This window comes from Rhea pennata, chromosome 17 (genome assembly GCF_028389875.1).
Source record: "Rhea pennata isolate bPtePen1 chromosome 17, bPtePen1.pri, whole genome shotgun sequence".
NCBI classification, from domain to species: domain Eukaryota; kingdom Metazoa; phylum Chordata; class Aves; order Rheiformes; family Rheidae; genus Rhea; species Rhea pennata.
The window spans coordinates 2,503,969-2,529,850 of record NC_084679.1 but is presented as its reverse complement, the minus strand read 5'-3'; the positions used below and the strand labels follow the sequence as shown (position 1 = coordinate 2,529,850).

General features: G+C 38.4%; 1 protein-coding gene across 3 annotated transcripts in view; it reads right to left on the bottom strand.

Moving 5' to 3' along the window:
• Window positions 1-64: 64 nt before the first annotated feature.
• The window catches only part of HECTD4 (HECT domain E3 ubiquitin protein ligase 4), a 75,694-nt gene continuing 49,876 nt past the window's right edge, over window positions 65-25,882 (bottom strand). For all 3 annotated transcript variants that reach the window (XM_062589758.1, XM_062589759.1, XM_062589760.1), the window contains 25 exons: window positions 25,615-25,741; window positions 24,725-24,862; window positions 24,267-24,403; window positions 23,947-24,107; window positions 22,682-22,863; window positions 21,023-21,228; window positions 20,557-20,687; window positions 20,126-20,331; window positions 19,007-19,186; window positions 17,420-18,723; window positions 15,567-15,774; window positions 14,530-14,753; window positions 14,298-14,449; window positions 13,935-14,041; window positions 12,834-12,957; window positions 11,818-12,008; window positions 10,529-10,675; window positions 9,202-9,321; window positions 8,908-9,063; window positions 6,884-6,987; window positions 5,870-6,091; window positions 5,220-5,386; window positions 4,541-4,736; window positions 3,517-3,739; window positions 65-3,081 (listed from right to left, as the gene is read on the bottom strand). In XM_062589758.1, the coding sequence (XP_062445742.1) occupies window positions 2,945-3,081; window positions 3,517-3,739; window positions 4,541-4,736; window positions 5,220-5,386; window positions 5,870-6,091; window positions 6,884-6,987; window positions 8,908-9,063; window positions 9,202-9,321; window positions 10,529-10,675; window positions 11,818-12,008; window positions 12,834-12,957; window positions 13,935-14,041; window positions 14,298-14,449; window positions 14,530-14,753; window positions 15,567-15,774; window positions 17,420-18,723; window positions 19,007-19,186; window positions 20,126-20,331; window positions 20,557-20,687; window positions 21,023-21,228; window positions 22,682-22,863; window positions 23,947-24,107; window positions 24,267-24,403; window positions 24,725-24,862; window positions 25,615-25,741 (5,250 nt within the window). In that variant the 3' untranslated portion in view covers window positions 65-2,944. The remainder of the gene's footprint in view (window positions 3,082-3,516; window positions 3,740-4,540; window positions 4,737-5,219; window positions 5,387-5,869; window positions 6,092-6,883; window positions 6,988-8,907; window positions 9,064-9,201; window positions 9,322-10,528; window positions 10,676-11,817; window positions 12,009-12,833; window positions 12,958-13,934; window positions 14,042-14,297; window positions 14,450-14,529; window positions 14,754-15,566; window positions 15,775-17,419; window positions 18,724-19,006; window positions 19,187-20,125; window positions 20,332-20,556; window positions 20,688-21,022; window positions 21,229-22,681; window positions 22,864-23,946; window positions 24,108-24,266; window positions 24,404-24,724; window positions 24,863-25,614; window positions 25,742-25,882) is intronic.

Sequence of the window (25,882 nt, the reverse complement as noted above, 5' to 3'; positions counted from 1 at the left end):
TGCAGCTTCAAAACTGGAGAACGTTGTATTTCCAGCCCCAAATAAGGACACAATACATCTAAAGGGATGTTAAGAATCTCCTTTATGCAGGTGTACACTGTATGGCCAAGAGCACTTGACAGGTTAATGTTGTGTACGGTAGTACCAAGATGGACACACACCAAGCTAGAACTAATATTCAACTTCGGCATTTTTCCATTGTTTAGTATAATTTTACATTCTGAATGAATATATTAAAAAAAATCACAAATCAATCTTTGCTTTGACAAACAAGCCTATTACAGACAATGTCAAATTCATTTAAAGCACAAGGAAGTAACAATGATTAGAAAAGCTTTAATTAAAGGCCATTTGAGCTACAGCCCAACCACTGCAGCACTTCCTTCCTAGTAACTTAAAGAAGACTCCCCAAAAGCAAAAAAAAAAAAAAAAAAAAAAAAAAAAAAAAAAAAAGCAAAAAAAAAGAAAACGAAAGAAAAAAACCCACCCAAAACATAACCCTAGTTCTCACCAAGGGATCATATATTCCTCAGAAAAAAGAAGTAGATGAAGGTTATTTATTGTTGTGACATTTTCCTGTAATAAGAAGCTTCATTTACACAGCAGGGTGTAAACAGCATTGACTAAAAGTTTGTTATTTGTAATCATAAATAATTAATCGTAATAAATATGTATCAAGTAACTTTACAGCACACTTCAGGGCCAAGATGCAGATATGTTTCACTCAAATGTGCTCTCTGGAAGGAGAAGAAAAACATTAGCAGCAGTTATCTTACTCACAGCTGTAATCATATCATTGGAAAAGACTGGCATACTGAGTTCTCAAACCCCTGCTAGCGAGGTATGTGACTACACTGCAAGTCCACTCAAAGTATTAAGGGCTTGAAATGAGATTTAAAAACAATACAAAACTGCAATTCAGAAGCATCAGAAAGAAACCTAAACTATGTCCTTGTCAGCAACAATAGTTCTGCCATGAAATTCAGTTGACATTCCTCACATTTTCCTGTTCGGCACCTGTTTGAGAATGCGCTTCTGAGATGGGAATAAAATAGCTTCAAGCCGTTTATTCTGCTTAGTTTTCCCCTTGGTCTCTGTAAATTCTACATGTGTTTGCCCTTACTCCAAATGATTTTTCAGCTACATATATGCTTCTACCAGAAAATGGACAAGATTCAAGAGTAAATATTATTCCTACATGTATCTGTTCCTTTGAAAGGGAAGTATGTAATAGAATGGTAACACAGCTTTCCTAACAACAGGATTTGGAGACTCCGTATGCCAACAACTATCTCTACAACTGTTGCACACACATTTTTCCATTCGCTCACAGAAGAACAAGAATATACACATTTGTTTAGGCTTTTCTCTCTTACGCACATTTTATCTTTCAAGTACCACACACTCATCATTCCCAATATTCACAATAATATACAATAAATACAGCTTTTTCAATTCCCATTACCACTGACAAGCCAAATTAATTAGTGTATACTGTCTTCTAAAGAGACATATAATACCAACCTTAAAGTACAGTTACACACACACACATCATCGTAGAGTTTTTGTGTGGTCTGATGTGCACTAAACACATCTGAAGGAAAATATTAACTTGTAGCTCAGTACTGGCACTTAGCTTACATATAGTACAGAGCTGACTAGTAGAGCCATAATTTCGGTATGTTCTTTTCGGTTCTTCATCGCACAGGTAATTGTCATTTGTGTCTGATTCTAAGTGATTAACAAAGTAATGTCTGACTTTTAAATGCCCCCACTGCAGGGCCACACTTTTTTTACATTAGTAAAGGAAGATGCATGTGTTATTTCTTAAGTCACTGCAGGCCATATATCACAAAATACAAAAGTTAAACTTACAGAATTGTTCTGTCTCTCTCTAGTCTGCCATTATCTTTCCATATAAAATAAAAGCTATATCTTCAAACAAGTAACTTTGTGCCTTCCCCCCATCCTCCCTTTGGGTGTCATATTTCTAGGATAATTTGCTCTTAAAGATCAATCAGCTTTGAGTACAAAAACAAGTTACAGGTGTTTAACCACATGCTGATTATTCTGAAAGCCTGCTTACAAATAGGATAAGGCCACAGATTGTCAGCTTAAACTGTGGTATCTTACACCATACAGAGAAACCATTCAATTTCTGCTAATACTTTAGTGATAATGAAGATACAAACATAGCAGATATACAAGGACATCTTGGGCAATAACCCAACTGAATTATGGTCCTTTCACTGTTATGTTCTTTCAATTATAAACTTTCCTAATTAAAAGTGTCTAGCTGAAACCCCAAATTAACTGTGGTAGCTACCAGTGTGCTCGCATATAGTTAACAAGTTAGTTAACAAGGAAACAGTGGAAAGGTAAACATGCAGTTTGGCAGCACGTTTTCTGCTATAAAACTCAAGCAAGTGCTAGAAGTTCTCAAACTGTGAGAGAAGCGGTACCGTGATCTGCTCTTGGCGGTACCCACAAGTGATTCCTCCCCCAACCAGGTTAATTCCATTTTTGTACTCAAATGTTTTAGGGAGAGTAATCTATAATCCTCTACCTCTGAGCGCTCCCTGCCTCAGAACACTCTCAGTTTTGTCATATTTGCCTGGGTAATATTCTAAATTACAAAATTAGAAATGTATGTGTTTGAAAGGTTTTTCAAAATTAAATTATACACAAACTGGTCTTTACTAAACTATCCTACAAATATTCCACAAACAAGGCAAAATAACCAGTCCACCACAAAAATCTACAAATACAAAATGTAAGTCTTCCAGTACTTATTGTAACGGGAACAATAGTTCAGAAAATAGACCTCCAACTTTTCACATGGTATAATGGATTTTTTTTTTTTAAATGCGAATTGAAGGGCTTCCAACATAGCCGAGTCATGAAACAATCCAGAAAGTCATCTCTAGTCTCCACCTTCTTCAGCTCAACCGCTAAGTGGATCCTCCCTGTAATGTATGGCATACCGGAGCTTTTCTAACATTATGTCCAGAGATGAATACTGAGGAAGTTTGATCATAAACATGCATGTTTCAACACGGATGTACCGGGAATCTGGAGAACCTGCAGGAGAAGCACAAGAAGGTATTTAAACACCCCCTTCACTTTCACCTGATTTTCCCTTTTCCCCAGTGCCCATTAATAACAAATATCAAAATCATAAAATTACTGCATATATGTGTCTCTTAAATCTTAAATACTACTGTGTTAGTCCTATCGTTTTAAAAACACAGAAGACAAACATTATACAAAATCTCTTATTGTCTCTAGAGGGCAATGCTGTAAATAGTTTAAGTTTTTCTGTTCTATTTTTGCAGAATTACATGGTTTCAAAACAGCTCTCTTTCCTTAGTTACAGCCAAAAACTACCTGCATCTCCGTTTTCATTCTTTGTACATTAAATACATGTTTAAATTAAAAAAGGGAGAATTGAAAACTAGAACTGCAATGTGAGCAGAGCCAATTTTATTAGCCGTAGAAGGCAGTAAATAAACATACCTGCAGCTCCATCTGGGGGTGCAATTTTCATGGGGTAAGGTGGGACGTGGGCAGTATCAGGACCTCCGTCTTTGCAAGGACATGTGAACGGAATTCGCTCCTGGTTACAGGCAAACTTTATAAACTTACAGAGCTCCTCCTGAGTGAACATTTCCAAGGCGCTCCAGAAAAACTCGATGTGCTGATCAGTCTCCATCAAGCCCACCTGGTACATGGTATGTGCCTAACAAAGGAAAGAAAGCAACATGTTCACTGCTGCTTCCTTCTCCCCCCCATAAACCATCCCAACTTAAACTTTAAGAGGATAAAAGGCAATGGAAATTATACCTCTCTCCCCAAGTTCTCCTGCCTGTTCAAAATCATTACGAAATCCAGTCATGGTCTATACTGTTAAAATACAGAGATTTTGTATCTTTTCAACCTATCTGCTTCTGCAACAGGCTTGTCCTAGTCTGTCTCCTCTGTAGTGTTGTTGGTGTAAATTTATTTTTCATCTAATTTGCAGGACTGGGGCAGTTCGTAACTGCTGCTGTTACAAGGAAAACAAAACACAATGCTAATTCCCTCAGTGAAGGATATTCTACAACTTCTGACACAAGAAAACAGTTTTTATGGTGTATTTCCTATGATATCAAAATGAAAGTATTTAAGATCAAAAGTTGTGCGTAACAGATTAAGTTTAGATTTTTAGAAGTTATTTGCAATTCAAAACAGAGGCAGCAGCTCTTTCAATCCTAGCTCAAGTGGCAGATACTGAATAAAGCTCAATAAAATGGAAATAGTTTTGATATTTGTTTAAAAAAATTAATTCTCTCTCTCTGGAAAAAGCCACACTCATTTTTCTCAACACAATTAAATTTTTTGGAGGTAAAAGGGGGTGTCCAAGTACAGGGCACTATTCCCTAAGGACCATCATGGCTAAACCACAGACTGAGGGCTCTCCCCTAAAACCTTCCACGCGGAAAGGCCCTTGTCTGCTTGTCAGATATGTAAACTTTGCCAAAGAAACTGCAGTACTTCACACCTTGAGAAACTCCAAGTTAATGTAAGGTAGCCCACATGTCCTCAGCTCCATCTCGAGAGGGGTCAGCGTAGTTAGAAGCTGCAGGGGAATAATAGACCCAAGTCCAGCACGCACTGCAGTCATGCACTCTGGAGTCTGCAGCTCACGCATCCTCAAGCTCCGGATTGCCGTTGCATACACATCCTTGTTCTCCCACCTAGAAGGAAAAGGGTTCAGGATAAGAAAGGAGAGTGTTTAAGAATCATCCTCTTTGCCTACCGAAGGTTATTACACAGGAGGGGTCTTCCAGCGAGTTTCAGCTTTTCAGTGATCAAGTCCGAGTGTTAAACTATTTGCATTCTGATGCTTCCCAATTCAATTCTGTATTCTTCAGCTTACTCTTCCTTCCTCATGCTCACATTACTCGCACCTCACAAGCCTCACAGCTGTGGGTGTTTAAATAAGCCAGGAAGCAGACAGTGTGCACTGCTCCTAAGCTGTCTCTTTCTCACAGAACAAAAGGCAATAAACAGTGTTGGAGATTCCAAGGTCCTGCCAACAAATGTAAACTGTTCCCAGATTTTGCCAGCTTTCAGCTTGTTATGAAAGTATCTCTGGAGAGCCTGGTGCTTGAAAAATTATTCCAGAGCTAATTCTTTCCCACTTAGTACAACTTCCTGCCAAGAAAGTTTTTACTCACCCCACCGGAATGTGCCTGCCTCTGGGACAAAGCTCCACTTCTTCCCCTGTCATGGTCAAGTAGGTAAATTTACAGCATGGCTTGTTAGGACAGTCAGGGCTCTCTGTTGCTAGATGCTGAGAAGCAATTTCTGCACACAAGGCTTCCAGCTCAGTCTCATCATTTATCTGTCACAAAACACAAGAATAATACTAGTGACACGCATGTCTGAGTATCCTATTCTTGTGAATCATTGAAGGCATCAAAACGGTGCACTAGCTGCATCATCCAGTGATGTAATTGGTGAACTGATGTAATGTAGTAATAGCATGAACACACAAAGGCAGTAACTGGTCAGTTATTTTCTGGTCTAATACTACAGAGTTGCATTAACCTTTCCAGAAGCCCTGAATTCTACTAAGCCTCATAGCAAATGTGAGACTGAGTTGCTTTTCCAAGCCATCTGGATGCAAAAAAATAGAACCCATATGACTGGCCAAAACACTCCATGGCTCTGCTCAAATGAAAACATCTGCTGAGTAGTGAAGTCAACCATTACCATTTACAGAGGCAGTGAAATTAGCTGCTACTGGTTACTAGAACAATGTGCTTATGCGGTAAACTGAGGAAAAGGAGGGAAAAAATTAAAAAAAAAAAAACACCCTACTTACATTTTCAATTTTTTTGACATAGTTGTAGGTGAGGATGTCAGCTTCCTGGAGATCAACATCAGGATCTAGTGGCTCTCCTACCAGGGTCTTCCAGAATGAGGGCAAGAGGTCAAGCGGGAGGGGAACATCTGCTCGAATTGCAATACCCAGGAGCTGCCCAAAGAAATGAAATAACTGCTCCTCCGCATAGGTTATAGGACTAGGCGTCAAAATGTACTTCCCCTTAAACAAAAAACACACACACAAAACAGTATTTAACAATTGATGCATACCCTACAAGCATGAATCCCAAAGTAATGTGGCTGTGAAAGCACTGATTTGAACAAGCTGAATACTGCTGAGCTTGCTACTAAAGGATTTACTGAATTGAAGCATGGAGTCTGTATATATTCTACGGTGATATATTATTACGTTATCTTATCACTTAAAGATCAAAAGCAATACCATAAAGTCTGCTTCCTTGAGAAAACCCTGCCTTTACAACCTCTGTTGACCAGCGTTTCACAAGTTTTTTCTGTATTTGTGTTACTACTCTGATATCTAAGTCTTTTAGTTGTTGGATGTTTCTGAAATAGTCTGTACAAATAAAGCCAGATTTGGTGTGCAGTTGGCCTTAAGTTGAGGGAAATAAACAACTGACTGATGGAGACATTCATGGAATAACACCAGCAGAACATGACTTTGCTTATTTGGGATGGACAATCTTAAAATCACACAGCTGAACAGATATATTGCAAGTAAGCTTTGACCAGGGGGTCAATACTGCAAAACAGAGTAGAATCAAGACTTAGCTGCTTCTTCAAGTAAATTTAGTGCCATTTGAAGTGCAACAGGGGATTTATTAACAATCATTTCCAGATGTATCCAGCATGCAAGATCTGTCTGGCTAGACGTGTTAACATGGGCTGTTGATCTGGAATTTCATTCCATATTAACTGAATGTGTTCTACTTCTGTTCAGAAATGTATTCAATGAGAGGAAGGCAATTTCAGTTTTTGTACTGAGATATCACACCTTATTCTTATTGACTGCAGAGCTTGGACACAGCAGCAGAAGGGAGAGCAAGGAGCTCTGCAACTCTTTACACACTTGCCAAAGGAAGTGACGGAATGATCCACCTGAAAAAGAGAGAGGAAAAATAATAAAATGCCCTCTTAGGCTTAGTTGCAACTACCTTTTAATCCAGAGTGTGCTGTTCTCCTCAAAGTCACAGTTCAAGCCTTACATTACACACACTGACTCTATGACTGCTCAAACACATGGCTAAGCAAAGGTGTGGAAGATGACAACCATAGAGGCCTGTTCATGTGCAAGTCTACATTTCAACAGTTTAATAATACGCAAAAATATTCCTTTGATTGCCTCCTGCTGAATTGCTAAATGCTGCTTTGTGTTCAAGCACTGCATGTGTAAGACTAGCATAAACATTTGTTACTCTATTCGGCCTGCAAGTGGAATTCATAACTCTATTAGATGATGAATGGTGCTGTCTTCATAGCAATGTGGCTCCGCAGACAATCTATTTCTACAGCGAAAAGCAATAAGGCAATATATCAGGAATCATTATAGATATCTGAGTTGAGGACATCACATTTCTCTCTTTGGAGAAAAGGTCAATAACCACCACAGATCTTAAAAAGAAAAGAATTCCCTATGAGGGAACACATCAAATAGCCCTTTGTTCAACTAATTTGTGCACGCTTATAAGAATTTTCCTTTACACAGTTTGATAGATTACACTAGTAAGTAATCTGAGAAGTTAATTCTTGGCTTTTCTTCTCTACCTCTATTCTCCCCATGAATCTCCAGTAAGAACCTATTACAATCAGTACATGGAGACTGCATTGATTTAGATCACTGATTAATTTTCTTCTTTGCCAAATACTTTATATTTGCCTAGATACCCTACCAATTATTCAGCAGATCTGTAAAGCAAGATACCCCGGCTCTTGCTTAATTTAAATCCCTTTCTGCAGCACATGCTACCCACAAAGCATCTAATGGACCTAGCACCCCCAAAGCAAGTCAGCATCCAAAAGGGGCTGGACAGCATGCAGATAGAGGAGATTTTACAAAGTAAAATCTCAGAAGTTAAAATAGAACCAAAAAAAAAAAAGGCGTAATAATATTATTTGATAAAATAAATTCTTGCTTAATACTTTCTGGTGAAAGGCAGTACTGTTATAACCTCAGGAGTTTGCCTTTCTACTAGTTAGGTGAAGCCAGGGCAGTCCTCCTTTATTAAGCTCATTCTTTTAACCAGTCACATGAGAGTTATTAAAATGATTGAGGAGACATGCAGTATATCCTGTAAAGAAATGAGGCAGATGCTGTTTTAACAATGTTTTCTGCTAAAATCAAAGACAGTTTTTAAAGCAGCAAAACTTCTAGCAGTTTCCTATTATACCTATCACCACTTTGGCTTGCCTGGGACAAGCTGAAGCTCACACTTCTGATGTCAAGTTGAAGACAATTCTCAAAACTGATTCCCTTGGGCATGACCACCTTTTCTCTCTCAAGTTTGCATATTCTTTGACAAGTACATTTGGTAAAGTTTCCTATATTAGCATTTAGGTATCTTACTCTATTGGCTAGACAATCTCATATCACTTTAACATTATATACCACAGTAGCATTATGTAGCTCATTACTAACTTGCAAGTACTGAAAAATACTTGTTTTTAAACACAGTCTGGCGTTACTATGTCTAGGCATCAAACACCCTGAGAACACATCCTTACTAAATGGTCTTCCCATGCTTCAAACAGCATATTACTACTTTATTTATTTGCTCTGATTAAGAAAGTTATATGTCTACACACTCATACTTCCTGTTATATTAGCTAAAAGCCAAAAACAAACTATCTGGGTTAACTAACTGTTGGGAGCTTCACTTCTTTTCCCTCTGCAACACTACTGATGTCTCAAAAAACACTGTTCCTTAAAGTTAACATAAGCTACATTCTATATTCCATCTGGAGCAAGTTCAAGACTGCACCTGATGTCACCCACATCATGACTCAGTAATACAGACTTACTTGTTCCATGAACCTCCTCCCCTGTGAAACGGATGTTGAAAGCGTAAGTAGGGTCTCCACCACTGGCAAGTTTAACACAGAGCTGAGAGGATGGCACACAGGCTAGCTGTCTTGCTGCCTGACAAAAATAGGAATTCTCTGAAGAACGGATCTCCCCTATTTAAAAACAAAATTAATAAAATGAAAACTCTACACTTACCAGTATTTTTGCATTATAATCGTCTGAGTTTAAGACTGATTTGACATGTCTTACAACAAATCAAAATGAATTTGAGAGAGAAGTGTTTTCCGTACCTCCAACTATTTCCAGAGGATCCAGGGTGATTTCTGGGGCTGCATGATCTGCAGTCCTCTGGACAGTAGCATTCAGCACTCTGTTCATTACAGTTACTTTTGTGTCATAAAAGATTAAACCTAAATAAACAAACACATATTTGAATTTAGTTAATCTAAAAGGAGACCTTCTACAATCTTATTTTCTGAAATTCTTTAATGGACAACAGTTGGGTAATAATTTCATCTTCATTAGGTAGCTAAAGAGATGGCCAATCCAAATCATCTTTTTTTTTTTTTTTGGGGGGGGGGGGTAAACATATTTGCTATTAATTTTCACTTAGAAAAAGTGCACCGAATTAGAATGTTGATAAACACAATTCTCATGTTATAAAAATATTTCCTAGCAGCTCCACTACAAACTCTGCAAATCAGAAATACCTTGCCAAATATCCTTCAAAAATCTGAGATGTTTTGACAGTAATGCTAGAAGCAAAAAAAGATGATAAATAATAGGGTTGTCGCATTACGTTATAAAATTTTGACTCTCCATAAAGACAAAACCTTTGAATGCTCCACATATCCACATGCTGAGTTTGAAAGTTTTTTCTCTACCCGGGCCAAAACAAAAAGCTTACTATTACACACTGACACCCTTGGAATTCTGTATTTTTTCTTTCTTCAGATTAAAACTAGCTTGGGAAATGTTATGACTTAATCTTATTTTTGTTTGTTGGAACAGTCTAATGAAGGCTTTTAACAACTATTTTGAACTCTAATGCATGGTAAGTATTTTCTTGATCTCTGATTCCACCACTACCACTTCAATGACAGCTAGCTTGTCAACATGTCCTGGGACTCTCAACCGATCTACTGCTTGCTGACCAACGAAGAATTTTAGTTAATTATTGAAACTGCTGTAGCATATGGATATCCCAGAGAAGATCAAGGCATATTTGAAGGTCGTCTTATAGACAGAAAAAATGGACCAAGTTCCGTTCCTCCAGGGTCAAGAAAGGTGCACAGTTTCCAGTAGCTCCTTGTAATGGTAATTCCTCGCTTTCTGCTTTTTTCATTTTTATACAAACACACCAAAGGGGAAATCTGTCATCAGAAATCAGCTGTCATCTCAGACAGATCACATGCTGCCTGTCAGTGAAGCAGACAAGCCTCTGCTAGCACAGTGAAACCATCTGCTGCCCTGCTTTCCCTCTCCCACCATGTTCTCATTTCTATCACAGAGGTACATGCATTAACGTTGTCTCCAAAACACTCTGAAGTCAGTGCAGCATATACTGGAACCTTCTGGGCAACAACCACAGGGCTTGCATGCTCCTGGAAAACTGACCTTTGGCTTCCTGCAGCAATGCAGCAATGCTGTTGGTGTACATCTCAGTCTGCCGAAGCTCCACCAGCGGTAAGAAGAACGTCTCTAATGTGGTATTTAGAGACTGAAGTAGTGCAAACCGTAAGCGTAGGCTTTCAACAGGAACATCTGAGGTGGAAAAAACATCAGCCTGAGAGATGAAGATATTCCCTACATACTGTAAGCCCATCCTCCCAGGGAGCTCAGTCCAGGAGTCCTAGAGACCAAATTCCTCCTGAAGCAGCCCCTCAGGACCCCTCCATAGCAGGGGGCTGAAGATGCCTGTACAGCTATCACCCATGATTTGCCTTTGGTGGGCTCTAGTCTCCAGATGTCCGAGTCCAGGACCTTTCATCAGCACTGAATTTGCATTTATCCTGAGCAACACGCAAAGGAACACAGTGCTTAGAGCAGGACTTCAGTGACTAAAGTCTGCCTATCTCTAGAACGCAAATCCAACCTTTTTCCCTTCAAGCTAAACTTGCGAGACTTCTTCCTACTCCAGTCTGATCTAGAAGGTATGGCTCAGAGAGAACAGAACAGTTGCAGTGAATTTCTAATAATGCTGCCAAGGGCATTGTGGTGCCCACGCACAGCCTAGGAGAGATGAGTCCTGGATTCAGTGTCCCCCTCAGCCTGCAGAGGCTCCAATCTGCATCTCCAAAAGAATGCCTCAGTTACCTAGATGGTAGCCAGCCCACATGGGACTGCTACCCAGCTCTTTGATTGAGGAGAAAGCCTCTATGCAAACAAGGATGCAAGACTCATTAGGGTAGAAAGAGGGGAAAAAACAAAAAACTAAAACCACACTACAAGAGAACCTAATGCTCTCGCTAGTACCTTTAAATCACTGTATCACTTCTCTTTCCCTTACTTGTGTCCGAGAAAAAAAAGAGCAAGCTCTGCTCAAGCTCCACCACAGGCAGCATCAATACTGACACTTGGAAGCAGGTTCCATACCTTGGTTCCTGAATAAATGGAGCTGTAGGACTACAGTCCTGCTGCAAGCACTAAAGCATTCAGTCACTTTTCAAGCATTCATTCAGTCACTTTTCAAGCTTGAAGTAGGTCTCTGCTCAGTGAGCAGATCTGAGACAACTAATCTCTTGTGTGTGATGCAAGGAGCCTGTATTTCCTTAGGATCTTCCCTTTAAAGGGCTTGCAGTTCCAGCAGGCGTGGCTTTCACAAATCCATACACAAAGTAACAAGAACACCAAAAAGCCAAGAACAGAAAGTACGAACAATTCTAACCACAATAATCTATACATACTCAACAGACAGGAAATTCTGGGATCTGCTGCATCAGCTGGATCCAAATAAACTTCATGGGGATGCAGTCGTGCTGGTGTAATTGCAAGGTGACGACAAAGTCGATTAATATACTGAACAAGGGCTACATCCATTTCCAGCATCCACTTCCGGGATGCTTTTTGAGCATGTCTTGCATCAATGCAGGCACACCTGAAATGTAAAGGCATTACAACTGTCAAAGTGCAAATACAATGTTACTTACTAAGAACATATTAAGCACAATACCAGATGGCTTGTTCTGCTTCTCTTTCCCATTCCTTAAGCAGAGCTGTTTCAGAATAGACATTACTACAGTTCTCTTTTGAGAAAAAGTAGTGATTAATGACCTACCTTGCCTCACTTATTTAATATGAATAAAAAAGGAACTGCATATCAAACTTACTCATTGCATTAAGCTCTCTAAGTTCTGAAGTACATATAAGAGAAGGGGATTGTGGCAAGTAGCTGTGGCTTGATATAGAAAGATTCATTTAAGGGACTTTTTTCCTGTACAATATTAACAAGGAAGTAACAGTTCCCTCTTCTCCATCATTATTGACTCAGTAAAAGTGGTACCAGCTTAAATACCCAGTGCAGAAAATTGAATAAAAACCTGATGTGGGAATAAGCCAGAGAGCACCAGATAGATCTACAGTTTTTAAGCAGGCTAATTTATACAGTTTAGAAGTTAACAAGGACAAGATGAAATACCTTTGTGTAAACCAGGCTCTGAGAGTGTGGCTTATGATCTCCTTATCTATGCCGTGCACAGTAAAGTCAGGAACGCCATTCTGATGGCATAGCATGTCTTTTAAGGGACATTTTAAGAAACTATTCAACAAGTTTCTCTGCATGCCTTGCAGCCATGGATAGAGGTATATCTGTTACTAACACACTGGTTAAAGCTTCATAGAATAGGAAAATTTAGGCTCAAACTTGCTCAAACTGAGCACAATCAATTCTTACAACTTTCACAAAAACATCTCCAAAACTTACCTTTCAAAATGTAGATCATATCCACAGGACAAAATAGCTCTCCACACACTACGGATATCCTGTTTAGATCGGTCAACCACAAATCTGTGAAATCCATCCAGTGTCAAATACTTCTCCTCAGGAACTGACAGCAGAGATGCAACCATCAAATAGTTAATAACTTACTATAAAGTCTACTCATTACGCAGGAAAATGGCTGGTGTATGAGATGCTACCTGCTAGCTTTCTCCAGGCTTTGCCCTCCTCACCATAGCTCATTTCTCAAATATATCCCAAACATTGCGCTGCTCAAGACCAATCCAATCTTGAGTAAATGGCACTTATTTCCTCCCCTCACTGTTACAGATCCCTCAGCTACCCTGAGAAATATCTCAACAATATATCTGAACAGGTATCAAGGATCCATATGTGGCTGAATGCCAAAATAAATTTCCCTGCTTCTGAACTAACCTGGTACTTCACGTAGTGAAGAGCAGAGTTAAAACTAATACATGTTGTCTCTTCCAGCAGATGGAAGAGGAAAATATCAAAGCAAGATTTTGGAACCACCTCTCATCGCTGCATGGCTGTGCTGTCTCTTCTATGGGATAGACTAGTTATGAAACATATGAAACTCTTCTTTTCTCCAATTTTTCTCTTGTAATTTAATAGATAATTTCCCTATACAAGTTGAGAAACATGGTTTAAAAAAGAACCCTAGTTCAACCCCATGATATCCCATTCCCCACTGTACAAAAAAAGTCTTGAATCCATAACTTTTGGAAGTCAGTTCTCTACCCAATGTATTCACATGACCTACATACATTGTTGCATGACTGCTAAAGGAATATTGACCTACTGGGCGTGGTTTGCCCTCACCTACATCACTGAGTCCAGATTCACAAGTATGTGTACAAACAAAAGCAGCATTTTGGCAACATTCACTACTATTAACATTTAAGCAACTGGTAAGTTAGCCTAATTAAAAACAAAGACAACCCAAAAAGCAACCATAACACCACTTAAGGAGGCCGATCAAAAAAAAAAAAAAAAAAAAAAAAAAAAAAAAAAAAAAAAGTAGTATTAACATTCTACTATAGAAAAATTCTATGTAATTACTACCTTCTTGTTTCTTTGTGGGAGACTTTTCGGGGTCTTTTTCTTCAGGTTTGCTCTTCTCAGGAGATTTTGGCTTTACCGTTGGTTTCTTCTCACTTAAAGCTGTTCGGCTGAAGGACAGAATGTTTTTATGTTAGAACTAAGTTTTTTTACACCAGTAAATACAGTGTGTGTTCAAAACACAAAGCATTGCTTGAAGGATTTTCAGGCCCTCAAGTCACATCAGATGTAAAGATTATTTTAGACCTCTACTTCAAATTTCCCTCTCCCCAGCAGTATGTGGAAATACAGACGAGGGGGGAAAAAAAATCCCTGAAGAGAAACCAGATGGTTCACAATTGCTTACCAGGAGGCTCAGACACTAACCTGACACTATTGAGCACAGACTTTTCCTTTGCTGGTGGTTTAGTTACTGGGCGCTTTGTGCTCACAACTTTCACTGGATGCTGTTCTTTGCCTGCCTTGTTGTATTTGCTCTTGTCAAATTTCGGCTTGGGCACACCATATTTCCTTAAAATCTTCCAACAGAAAGGGAATGATTACCCAGTGCATTCAAGTTATACAAAGAAACATCGAAAAAACATTTTTAAAGCACTACCTGAGTAAGCTGGTCCTCTAACACTTTCTTTGGAGGGCGAACATTTGTGAAGAACACATGAAGAAGGTTTCCAGGAGTCTGAGAATTTATCTGCTCTTTACTAAGATAGATATCAGCAACCTTAATGGGTTTTGCTGGAGTTAGGCTGAGCATTTGCTCAGAATGAACGCAGCTTTTAAATATTTCTGTGAGGACCTCCCGAGCACCTGGGACCAATTTCTCACCTAAAAAATACAGTAAATATAAAATACAATTAATACAATAAATAAAAAATACAATAGGGTACAAAATATCATGATAACTGTTTAGAACTTGAAACAGAAAAAAACAGTTTCAATTCAGCTAAAATATTACATCACATACCACTTGTCCCGACAGATAAAATCATTTAGAAAAATTCTACTAGCAGCTCTAGCAGCTCTGACATTCTTCTACCTTATTTGTGATAAAGAATTGAATGCCTTTCCCCTCATTTTTTAAAATTAGATACTGTAATTACAATTTGAGTGACCCTAGAAGTAATAAAAAAAGCTGCTTAGTTATGATGCCAGTGTAAAGATTGAAGTCGTGTAGGTATTCAGCAACACCTGTCAACATAACTAGTAGTGGAAGTTGTTCCTTCCTTCAGTTATTATCTTTCCTTTTCCCCTCATGCAGATTGTCACCCATTCCAACTAATTAGGATCCATATAGCTTTCACTTTGGTAGAGAATATAAATTATTAGCTGTTATAAATTTGGAGACTGTATGTAAACTCTACTTTAGATGTTGTGTCTAACAGTGGTAAATGGTTACAATGGGTATTTTTTTTTCCAAAAAGCTGTGGAGGCAGCTGAGCAAAGTTCATATTGCAAACATCTGCTTGCCAACCACAGGAGGAAAATTTGCTTTGAAATTACTCCCTGGCTCATCATCACCTATCAGTCAGTCAGTCATACTAAATATACACTTGTTAGTGAGGAGAATCTGACCCCTATATATCATATTAAAAAGTACATGGTATAAGTGAGATATTTGCCAATATATAAAAAAAATACCTTTTATTGACTTATCATTGAAATAGTCTTCTAATGCTGGGCTTCCTTGTGTGTCAAATAAACTCTGATTTACAGTAGAAACAGTTAAAATCTCTTCAGTTGACATTTCCATTAGTTCATCTTCACCATCCAGACTTGACAAACCAATGAGATCACTACTGTTAAATAAACTGGCTCGGATTTTCTCTATTTTAGCTCTTGACCTTATCTGTACAAAAAAGGAAATTGGTTAAGAGGAATTCTGACAAAACAAATCAACTTCCATTTATACTAACTTGCATCTCACACTTCTTCTCTCTCCATGTAGATAATCACTACTGCATCTCCTCCACCATTCTTCTACACTAATTATTTGATACCAGAATTCAGGTTTAATCTAAGAACATCTGGTTGCTGCAACCACTATCCTGTGAGTTAATCACATGCAGCTTTGAATGAATTATTCCATGTCTTAGTCTGGAGACTGTCCTTAGAAATATTAGATTAGAAAAAAATTCAAAGTTTCAGATCAGTAACCTGTCATTATCTGCAACTCTGCTGTCCTTGCCTCAATTCTCCATTTAGAAAATATCTAAATTAGAACAGACCTTGAAGCCTCAGCTACACTGCCAGGAAACAGGAGCAATAATTTCCTTTGATTTTGTGAATAACTATCATGCACCACTAATGGAGCAGCTATGGACTTGGAGTAGGTTTCAGTATGAATATGCTGACAGCTTTCTGTACACATTTTATGCTTTATTGCAACTCTGCTGTCTTCACGTCAATTAATGACTTGAGAATAGCAACTGAACACTTTCTAAGTTATTTTCTTCAAAAAAGGAAACTGATACAAGCCCAGACTATGTGGAAATCTCTCTACAAACTCATAGGCTAGCAGAAATGGGAGTGCTTTGGTAAGGTTCTGATAAACCTGCACCATGCAAATGAGTTCTCTCCCATGCACAGGAACCTGACATTTGATCTGTCACTAGCGACAGTCACCTAAAATGCTTTTAAAAATAAACCTGGAACCAAATAGCAACATGCTTTATCATCTCCTCTAAAGCAGCATTGCAGAGGAATCTGTAAAAGCTTTAGTATGTGAAAATATAGCCCTTAAGCATAAAACAATGTCTTCTGGGTTGAATCAAATGGCCTCCTATCCCAGAATTAATCTTCAGCAGCAACTTGTAGCAAATCTTTGAAGAAAATTACATGAAGTAGGGCATGAGTAGATCTTTTCCTCTATGTATTCTCTCAGCCTCCAGAAATTAGTGGTTTAAAGATTTTTGGAGCAGAAGGCTGCAGACTGCTACACTTAGTAGCTACCAATTTGCCCATCCTCCATGAACTTAATCCCTTCTGAATTCATTTATACTCTTCTTGTCTCCGCAACATCTTGCGGCAATGAGCTCCACAACTTAAGCAGTGCATGCAAGAATACTTCCTTTTGTTTAAAACCTGCTACTTGATAACTTCATTGTTAGTCTCCCTCTGTCCTTTGAGAAACAGTCAATATTTATACGACTCTGAATGTTATAGGGAAAGTAAATGGAAAATAAAAATCTCTGTCTCTCAGTGATCCTTTTCAAGTCGAGAACTCCTAGTCTCCTCAGTCTTCCACTCACATTTACATAGTTTATTCTGCACCCATTACCTTTGCTAAGCTACACTTGCCAACTGTACCTTCCGCTCTCAGCCATTCAAGTTGTGGTCTCAGTCAAGCAGGAGGAAACACATCAAATACACTTTAAAATACACCTTTTCCTCAATAGTTAGATCAAAGTATCATATTTAAAAAAATAAAAAATAAAAAGAAGAAAAGGCACAATACACTAGAAAGGAATCCCCTCCTGATTGAAGGCTATTACCTCCACTACTGCAAAACCCTTGATTGGCCGTGACAAAAGTGGCTGGTTGTCCAGAGATGTGACTGTGTACATTGATCCAACATCAGATACAGATGCTGTCTCTACGTTGTCAAGTGGTTCCCCGAGACTGCCAAGGCTGCCAAGGCTTCCAGTGCTGCAGTGTGAAAGATCTAAACTCTCCTGGCTGGAAACAACATGTGGTTCTAGCAGTCCTGGTGGAATGGCCAGTTCTAGTCCAGCTTGAAACTGGTCAACTGAGATATCACTAACAGTCCGAGATATACCCTGCGAACTGCAGAGGGATGCCTGACTTGTAGATGCTGAAGCACTAACACTCATAGCAGGGGTGACACTGCTAGAACTGCTAATATCCAAACTGTCTGCACTACTTGATACAATTGGTTTTTCCAGTTCAGTTCTACATTCTCCTCCTTCTGCTTTATCCTTGATTTTTTTAGGATCCTCTTCCTGCAAAGGGATGTAGATTTCATCTTTGAAGACTCCACCATGTGCATTACATGCCTTTCTGATTGCACTTCTGACAGTATTCTCTTCTAAATGAGTTGGTATTCCAGAAATCACAAGCAAGCGGCTATGAGCTGTGGGACCAACTAGTGCTTGACATGCATCTGCTACAGCATCATTTGTTACACCCAACCCTTGTGGATCCTTTTTAGTTAGATGTCTGAGAATTATAAGTAGAGTCAGTGCTCTGTGAAACCATAACATATCCTCAGGTTTGCTTCCTCCTATACTGAGAATTGCAGCGTCCGTTTCAGCTGCTCTGGACGAAGACCGTTTGCCTGAAGATGATGTCTTTTCCCGCTTCATTTTGACTTTTTTCCTCTTTGACAGCAAGCTTGGGCTCTGTGGCGTCTGCCCTGGAGAAGATGAAGATGAGGAGGATGAATCACTAAGATTTGGGGCACTTGTTGAAGACATCACATTAGCTGTTACACTCATATTGATAGGTAAAGTAACTTCTGCTACAGCAAGGCAGACTTCCATTAGAGCATGAAAGTATGTTGAAAATCTTCCTTGGTCAGCCACTCCAACACCAGAACTACCACATGCATTTCCAGACACCCAGTTTTGTGTTTCTTCATCATACAACTTGTGAAGTTCTGACTGAAGTGCCATAAGCATGGCTAGACAAGGATTTAGCTGAAGGGCAATAGAAGAGGACAATCCTGTTGGATTCTTTTTCTGCTCCAAACTGTGAATTTTGCGAAGCAATTCAGCCAAGAGATGAAACATCAACTCCTTCACACATGCTGCCATGTCAGTTGTCCAGAGAAAGTTTCCTGTGTGTGAAAGGAAAGACACGGGTGTCAGCATTGTTTCACTGTCAGCAGCTTTATTACATGAGTTGCAACAGTAATCAGTGACTGTTTAATCAACAACAAGAAAAAGAGGAAGGCAATCCAAGAAGTGCACAACAACATTTTTTTGGAATTTGAAGAAAATTTTATTATTAAAGAAAAGCTCAGAAATATGTAGCTACTGTCATTTTTCTTTTTTCTTAAATCCTCCATCTGAACCAGCATATTATTGCTGCTCATCATTAAATAAATATTGTATCCTCACCTAAAAACTCCACTACTTGCAAGAGAACTGAAGCAGGAATAGTATCCAGTTCATCTTCTGATTTTCCATCTCCATCATCCAATTTCCAAGTTAGTAACTGTTCTGTGAATGCCATTGCCAGAGGGAATTCAAGGGGAAGAGAATGCAAGACCAACACAGCTCCAGGAGGAGGAGATACTCCTAAACAAAAGGCCAAAGCAAATACTCATCATGATTCTAGACACCACAAAAAATAAAAGTAGTATCAAATCTTAGGGTTTTTTTAAGGCTAAATTTAGGCTAGATGAGAAGTTTCTCTATTAAACAGCTAATAAACAGAAAAGTTTATACGTAATTGTATCTTGATATAATCTATAAATGTACAAATAATATTTTGTTTATATGACATCGAATAAAACTATTTTTAGCCTGTACTTATCTAGAAGCATAAGCCTTTCACATGCACCGTACTACAAGGAAATGGTTCTGTGATCCGTACTCAAGAAAATAAGACATACTGTTAAAAAATAAAAAATAAACAACAACAAAAAAAAAACTTAAGAACCTTGAGTGGAAAGTTTTAAGACTGCAGCTCAGTCACATACACTGCTCTAAATAAATCACACTGTTTCTCCCTTAGGCTGGAAATGAAGAAAAAAATTAACAATTACTTCTGCTTGAGAAGCTGGGATGACCTATATATTCCTATACTACCTATAGGAACTCTACATGTTAAAGGACCTTATAATCACAAGCAAAAAATTAAATTTAATCTCCATCTGAAATACAGCATCTCAATCAAGGAGTAGCACCAATTTGGTAAATATTTCTGCCATGTTCAAACACTACTTTGTGCAGCTCATGGATGACAGATCATCAGAGAAAATGCAGACCTAACAGACTTAAAAGATCTAACAAAATTAGTCAGATGGCTTCTGGCTTTATAAAAGACTTATCCGTTTGGTTAAGAGCAATGTTATATTTCTGCTAGGACACATTTCCTAATACTTTGTTCAAAAATGCTCTCACAAGAGAAGGCAGGACTGGGGACAATATAGGAAGCTCCCACAGAAACAATGATATTTCTTGCCTCACTTTTGAGAGCACAGTTATTTTTTTTTTTATTTTTATTTTTTTTACCTAGTTTGATGTGGACTTTGTCTGTGGGGGTGATCACTGAAGGGTACTGGTTGGTTGTTGGGGGAGGGGTTAGGCCTGTGTTTGTTGGAGAGGCATCTCGAGGATAACACACCGCTTCAATTAGGTTTAATTGGCCATTCCTCTTAACTTTATGCCCAAGTCCGTAGACAAGCACTCGAGCCCAAGGAGCTTTATACAGGGATGAACTAGAAAAACAGTAAAAAGAATGTGATTAACTATTAGAAATTCTGACCTAAACACAGTAAGACGCAGTTTAGACACTGCAGTATTCATCCCTCCATCTAGAAAATAAGCCTCTGAGAAGAGAAAAATCTGAAAAACAAGTACTACATACACAGGGTCCGCAGAGGCTCAGCAGTCTAGGCAGCACGTGTGTCATCTTTGCCACTGTCAGACCCTCAATTACTTACTCTTTGCGGAATCCAGATTGACTTTCCTTACAGGACACAATTACAAACGCAGCCCCAGGAAAATTAACATCCATATTGACTTTGGATTCTGAAATTGGGAATTCTTCAGCAGGAAACTGTTCCGGTGCAGTCTATAAAGTAAAAGTTTCATAAGGAAAGCCTCCAAGCAGCAGCAATCCCCCACCCCCATACACTCACATCCCTTCTTTTACCAATAAAATATAGCATTGCAAACAATTATATAGTTTGAGGCCACTTGATTTCAATATGGTCCAGGATATTGCTACTACGTATGTTTTCAGTGTGCCCAATACGATCTGAGGAGCAACGCAATCCATTCAGGGAAACAATTCAGCGTGAAAGACAGTATTTTGGAAGCTACAACAATATATGAAGCAAAGGCTCCTTAGAAAGAAGACGGACCTTAAAAACAGTAATAACCATGAACCATTAATAAATATCTTACCTGCAAAAAGGAGCATATTTGTTTAGTGAGATCTAACAGACTTTCCTCTCCTTGATGCAGTGTCCTAGTAATGGCAACAGTAAGCCACTCTCTGATAGCTTGGGAATTGCCCTGGTAGAAAAGATCTGTGGCAGCACAGTTCTGGGAATGGATGCAGTGCTGCAGGGACTGGGCCAGAAGAATAGAACTTGAACTGATTGTTCCATCTGTAACAACATGCAAGGTAATGACAAATTCGGAAATTACTTCAAAATCTTTACCTAGCTAGTGAAATAGACAGTAGAGAGAGATGTTTTAAAACAACACTTGTAAGGTTACAAGCTTATACATTCACTCCTAAGCAAGTGCAATCCCCCCTCCCAGAGTTCAGCAATACGAAGTACCCTCCCAAAGTCAAATCTGCACCCCAAACATTGATGATTTACACATGGGATGGCCCTCTAAATCCCAGCTGTACTCTTCATCTGCTTTAAACCAACCCTTAGGGAGTCCTGCCAGACATGCATGAGCTGTAAAGGTTCATGGCTGCCTCGCTTTGTCACACATATGAAGGCAGACATATCCTCATTTAATTTGTAAATACAAGGATGAGGAACCAGAGGCACTCTCTTTTCCACTCGCATGAGATCCTAGATGAGATAGAAGCAGCTTTATCTGTCCTCAAGCTTTCCCCATATACAAACATGACAGTTTTCCAGTGGCCCTAAGTAGGTCCCAAGCTCCCTGTGTCTCAGACAGCTCCCTTTCTGGCCTTAATGGTAGAAGTCATAGAAAAAGTGCATTGTACAAAAGCACTAATCAAAGCTAAGTGTGGACATTCACCAAAATCCCACTTTGAAAACTGTATCAGCAGGACTTGGATTAGACACATATATTAAACTAAAGGAGAAAAAAGAGGCTTGGAAAAGTATTCTGAAAGCCATGCAAAGTAGTGCTGTACCCTGCAAGAGGATTTTATACAATGCAGCGTCTGTTAGATGTAGCCAAGTTCCAAAGTAATTGGAGAGGGGAACAGAACTCTTTCCAACGGTAAATAAGGACTTTCAATTATTAACAGCCTATATACAATGTTTTCTACTTCCTTTTCAGGCCCCAGCCAACACACATCTCTCTGCATGCAGAATAGCTTTGTCACGATAATTTTCTTTTTAAACACTCACTTGAAATAGCCAAAGATCCATGATTCAGCACATACATTCTCTAATCAGATCTGTGATTCCAGTAGGAAAAGGACAAATCATTTTGTAAAATGAAGAAGAGTTGAATTTTGAAAACTGTGAGACCCAGCATCTAGTATTAGTACCCTGGATTCAAACTATAAAACATTCTCAATTCCTTACACGTATCCCATCTGGATACGTTATTTTTTCTTTTTTCTTTTTTTAATAAACAGAAGTTGACCAATGACAGAAGAACACAAGCACACTGAGTGGAATCTTGGGAGGGTCTCTAAACTCTTAGTTTTAATTAGATCATTAGCAAGAATCTAAGTTTAGTCCCCTATCACTACAGTAATTCTGTCAGAAGTTCATTGAGTAGATTTTTCAAGTGCCAACATTTTTAACTATTTAATCAAACAGGAAGTGCCAAACTCATTAGTTTTTTCGCCCCCAGAAAATTATTGTACCAAAAGCAGCTATGATAAAAATTAGTGTTTACCAGGAAGAGGTGGCGCAAGAAGTTGGTTGGACAGCAACTGCAAGTGCTCCAGAGTGATATCACGAATGGCAGGAATATGAAACAGACGAGTAAACATGTGTGGAGATTTGGGGGCAAAGATATTAAGGAGAGCCATGCGGCAGTACAGTTTGGCCAGTGCAGCTTCACTTCGCAAGAGCTCTCTAGGAATAAATAAATAAATAAATAAATAAAATTGTCTCAACACACTTAAAATATAAGTCATACCCAGTAACCTGCATGTGAATCCAAATACAAAACACACACACACACACACACACACTGTTAATTTATTCTTACTAAAATGGTTCAGATAGATCCAGATATTTCTTATTTGCTTAAGATAGCTCTCAACCTATCCAATTCTGGCATGAAATTAAGGTGTTTGAATTAGAAGCCAGATCTCCACAGAGTCAGTTGGGACCTCTTGAGCCTTTAGATAGCAGCTGATTAACGGTACAAGAAAACTAGGCTCCCAGGCAGATACCTCTTAGTATTTTTGTTCATAAAGTCTCTCACAAGACTAAGTAACTATGGCTCCGACTTAAAACAAAACAAAATACACCCCTGTGGTCTATTACTTCTCATACATTGGCACAGTCTTCCTGCAAATTTAAGTCCAAGGAGACTGCTCAGGTTGTGCAGTTTCAAGTCTTTAAACTCACAGAGGAAAAAAAGCCACAAAAATAAAATCTATTTTCATTTTTGAGAAGACAAAATCCCATTTTTATACAAATCAGCATGCAAAAATAAATTAGCAGGATTCCTACTAATGGCAACTTTTGCATTAAAACCTCAGTCCTACAAGTGAGAAATAAAGCCTTATGAGGTGCAATTAGTCCTTTATTTAACAGTGAAATTCACATTTCTAAAATCAAGCAAGACAGAACCCACAGATAAAAAAACCAGATGTTATGAGTACCGCTAAATACTGAATGCACTATACAAGTAACCTAACTTTGTGAAAGTTTAAGTAGTTTAGTATTTATACAGACAGATCATTTCACCCTTTCAACAAGACCACCATAACCAAGTTCCTGTATTATAAAAATAAACACTACTCATTAAAACATTAAGATTTAATTAATCTTTGTTGGTTTATATCTAACAACTGCAATAAGATTCAGAAGTTTACTTCTGCTCAGAATAAGGTTGTAGTAGATAATTTCACTACATGAAATACTATTGATTGAGTCATGTAATAAAAAAAATGTCTTTTACATACTCTAACTTTATTTCTTTTTTACCTGTGAATTTGGATATTTGTATTATCCAGGGTAACCAAACCATTAGTTGCAGTCCTCCTATAACCAGCAGGTGGCCTTTCTAACATGTCAATAGGATACCAGTATCTTACCAAAACTCCTTCACTTCTGAGGTAAGTCTCTACTTGTACCAATTCATTTACCTAGAATAATACAAAAGAGCACTGTCAAACACGGTATTTTTTTTTTCTTTTTAAGAGCTCAAAATCAGTGTTCTAAGCAATCTAGTACACTTTATCACAAATGTTCACAGACATGTGATGTTGATACATTAAAAGCCCTCCAAATGTAGCTTTACTTACTGAATCAACATCCAGAACTACGCCATGAAGACCAAATGTCTTCAGCATCCCACGAATAGCAAACTTCGGTAAAGCTGTTCCAACTGCATTACTGGCAACGTTATTGCTGTCAGGAGAGCGAGTCACCACCGTGAGACCTGAAGAGAAAGGAACAACACTTTCTCAAATTAACAGTTTATATAGTGGATCTCAAACAGCAGAGCTCTCTAGCTCTTATTTTGCTTAAGATGAACACAGTCCACCTGCATTAACAAGGCACATCAAAAGGGGTAGTGGGAACAAGGTAACTTCATACACAGCACATTTATTTAAAAAAGCAAAGCACTCTGATAAAATACAAACAGTTTATGCTTCCAGTTCCATTCCATGTTCAAGATCTGTGTTTTTACCATATGATATTGTCTGCACATGCAGAAATAAAATTTATTTCTGGAAAAGAAAGATGAAAGTGAGCTTACCTTTTCGTACTTTATCAATTGTAAATTTATTTGCTTCATCTTTGATATCCTCAATGGTAGGAAGGTAGAGGTCTCTTGGGATGCCACCATTTTCCTCGTAGAGGAATTCTACAGTTTGTCGAGCTATATCAACCATTCCTGGTAGACAGAACAGGCTTTTGGTTAAGTTGAAACCTTGATTTTGCAATAGCTACGCACCTCTAGTGTATTTTCTGCATCAGATTCTAAACTGATCATCATATATCACATTTTGCAAACTTTACTCATTTCAAAGTGATAGTGGTTGGCAGACTCTAGCAATACTTATAAAAGGTTATCTGACTTTTCAAGTATATTTCTAAAGTTAACTTTCCTCAGAAAACAAAAGGACCTCATCTTCCCATAGCAGAAGAGGCTTACTATGCCTGATCTTCAATTTACTGCTCTAATGACTGACCTTTGTACCAGAACTTTAACACACCTAAAAATGCTAAAAGAACAAGAACTATAAGTAGAGTTATATTTTCTCTCATACTGGAAATAAATTCTCTTGAAGTATTAAGAATTCTTATTCTCATAGCATCACAGGCAGGTGAGAGATCTAATTACTTAAATATTCTCTCAGCCAGGCTGATAGGGAATGGAGGTTTCCTGACAGAAAGTTGTTTTTCATTAGAGCTCAGAATTTTTACTCTGTTACATTACACCGACTCTCCTCCAAACAAGTTGTCTTGTCAGCCACACGACAATATCAGAGTAGTCAGAGTACTTTCTTTTCACAACAATATCAAATGAAATCATCTTCCATTTTCCAGTCCTGAATATTATATGGCATAAGAAATGCAGATGCTATCACCACACTTACCGCACATCATATAAAACAATGTGCACAGAAATAAAGACAGCCATACCTAATTGTAAAGCTCCTTTAATCTGATCCAACCCAGACTTCCTCTCAGCCTCATTACGGAATCTTCTTCTAATTGTAGGGAAGACTTTAGTTTCCCAGGCTTTAACCAACAGGGCATAGTGATCCTCCTACAAAGGCAAAAGGTATTTAGAATACCAAGAGAAAACAAAAGTTAATGGCAACTGTACTTTCTTCAAGAAAGCAGGGGAAATTGCTCTGTATCAAAACTTAAACATTTCAACTACAAGATGCGTATTTAAACAAATCAT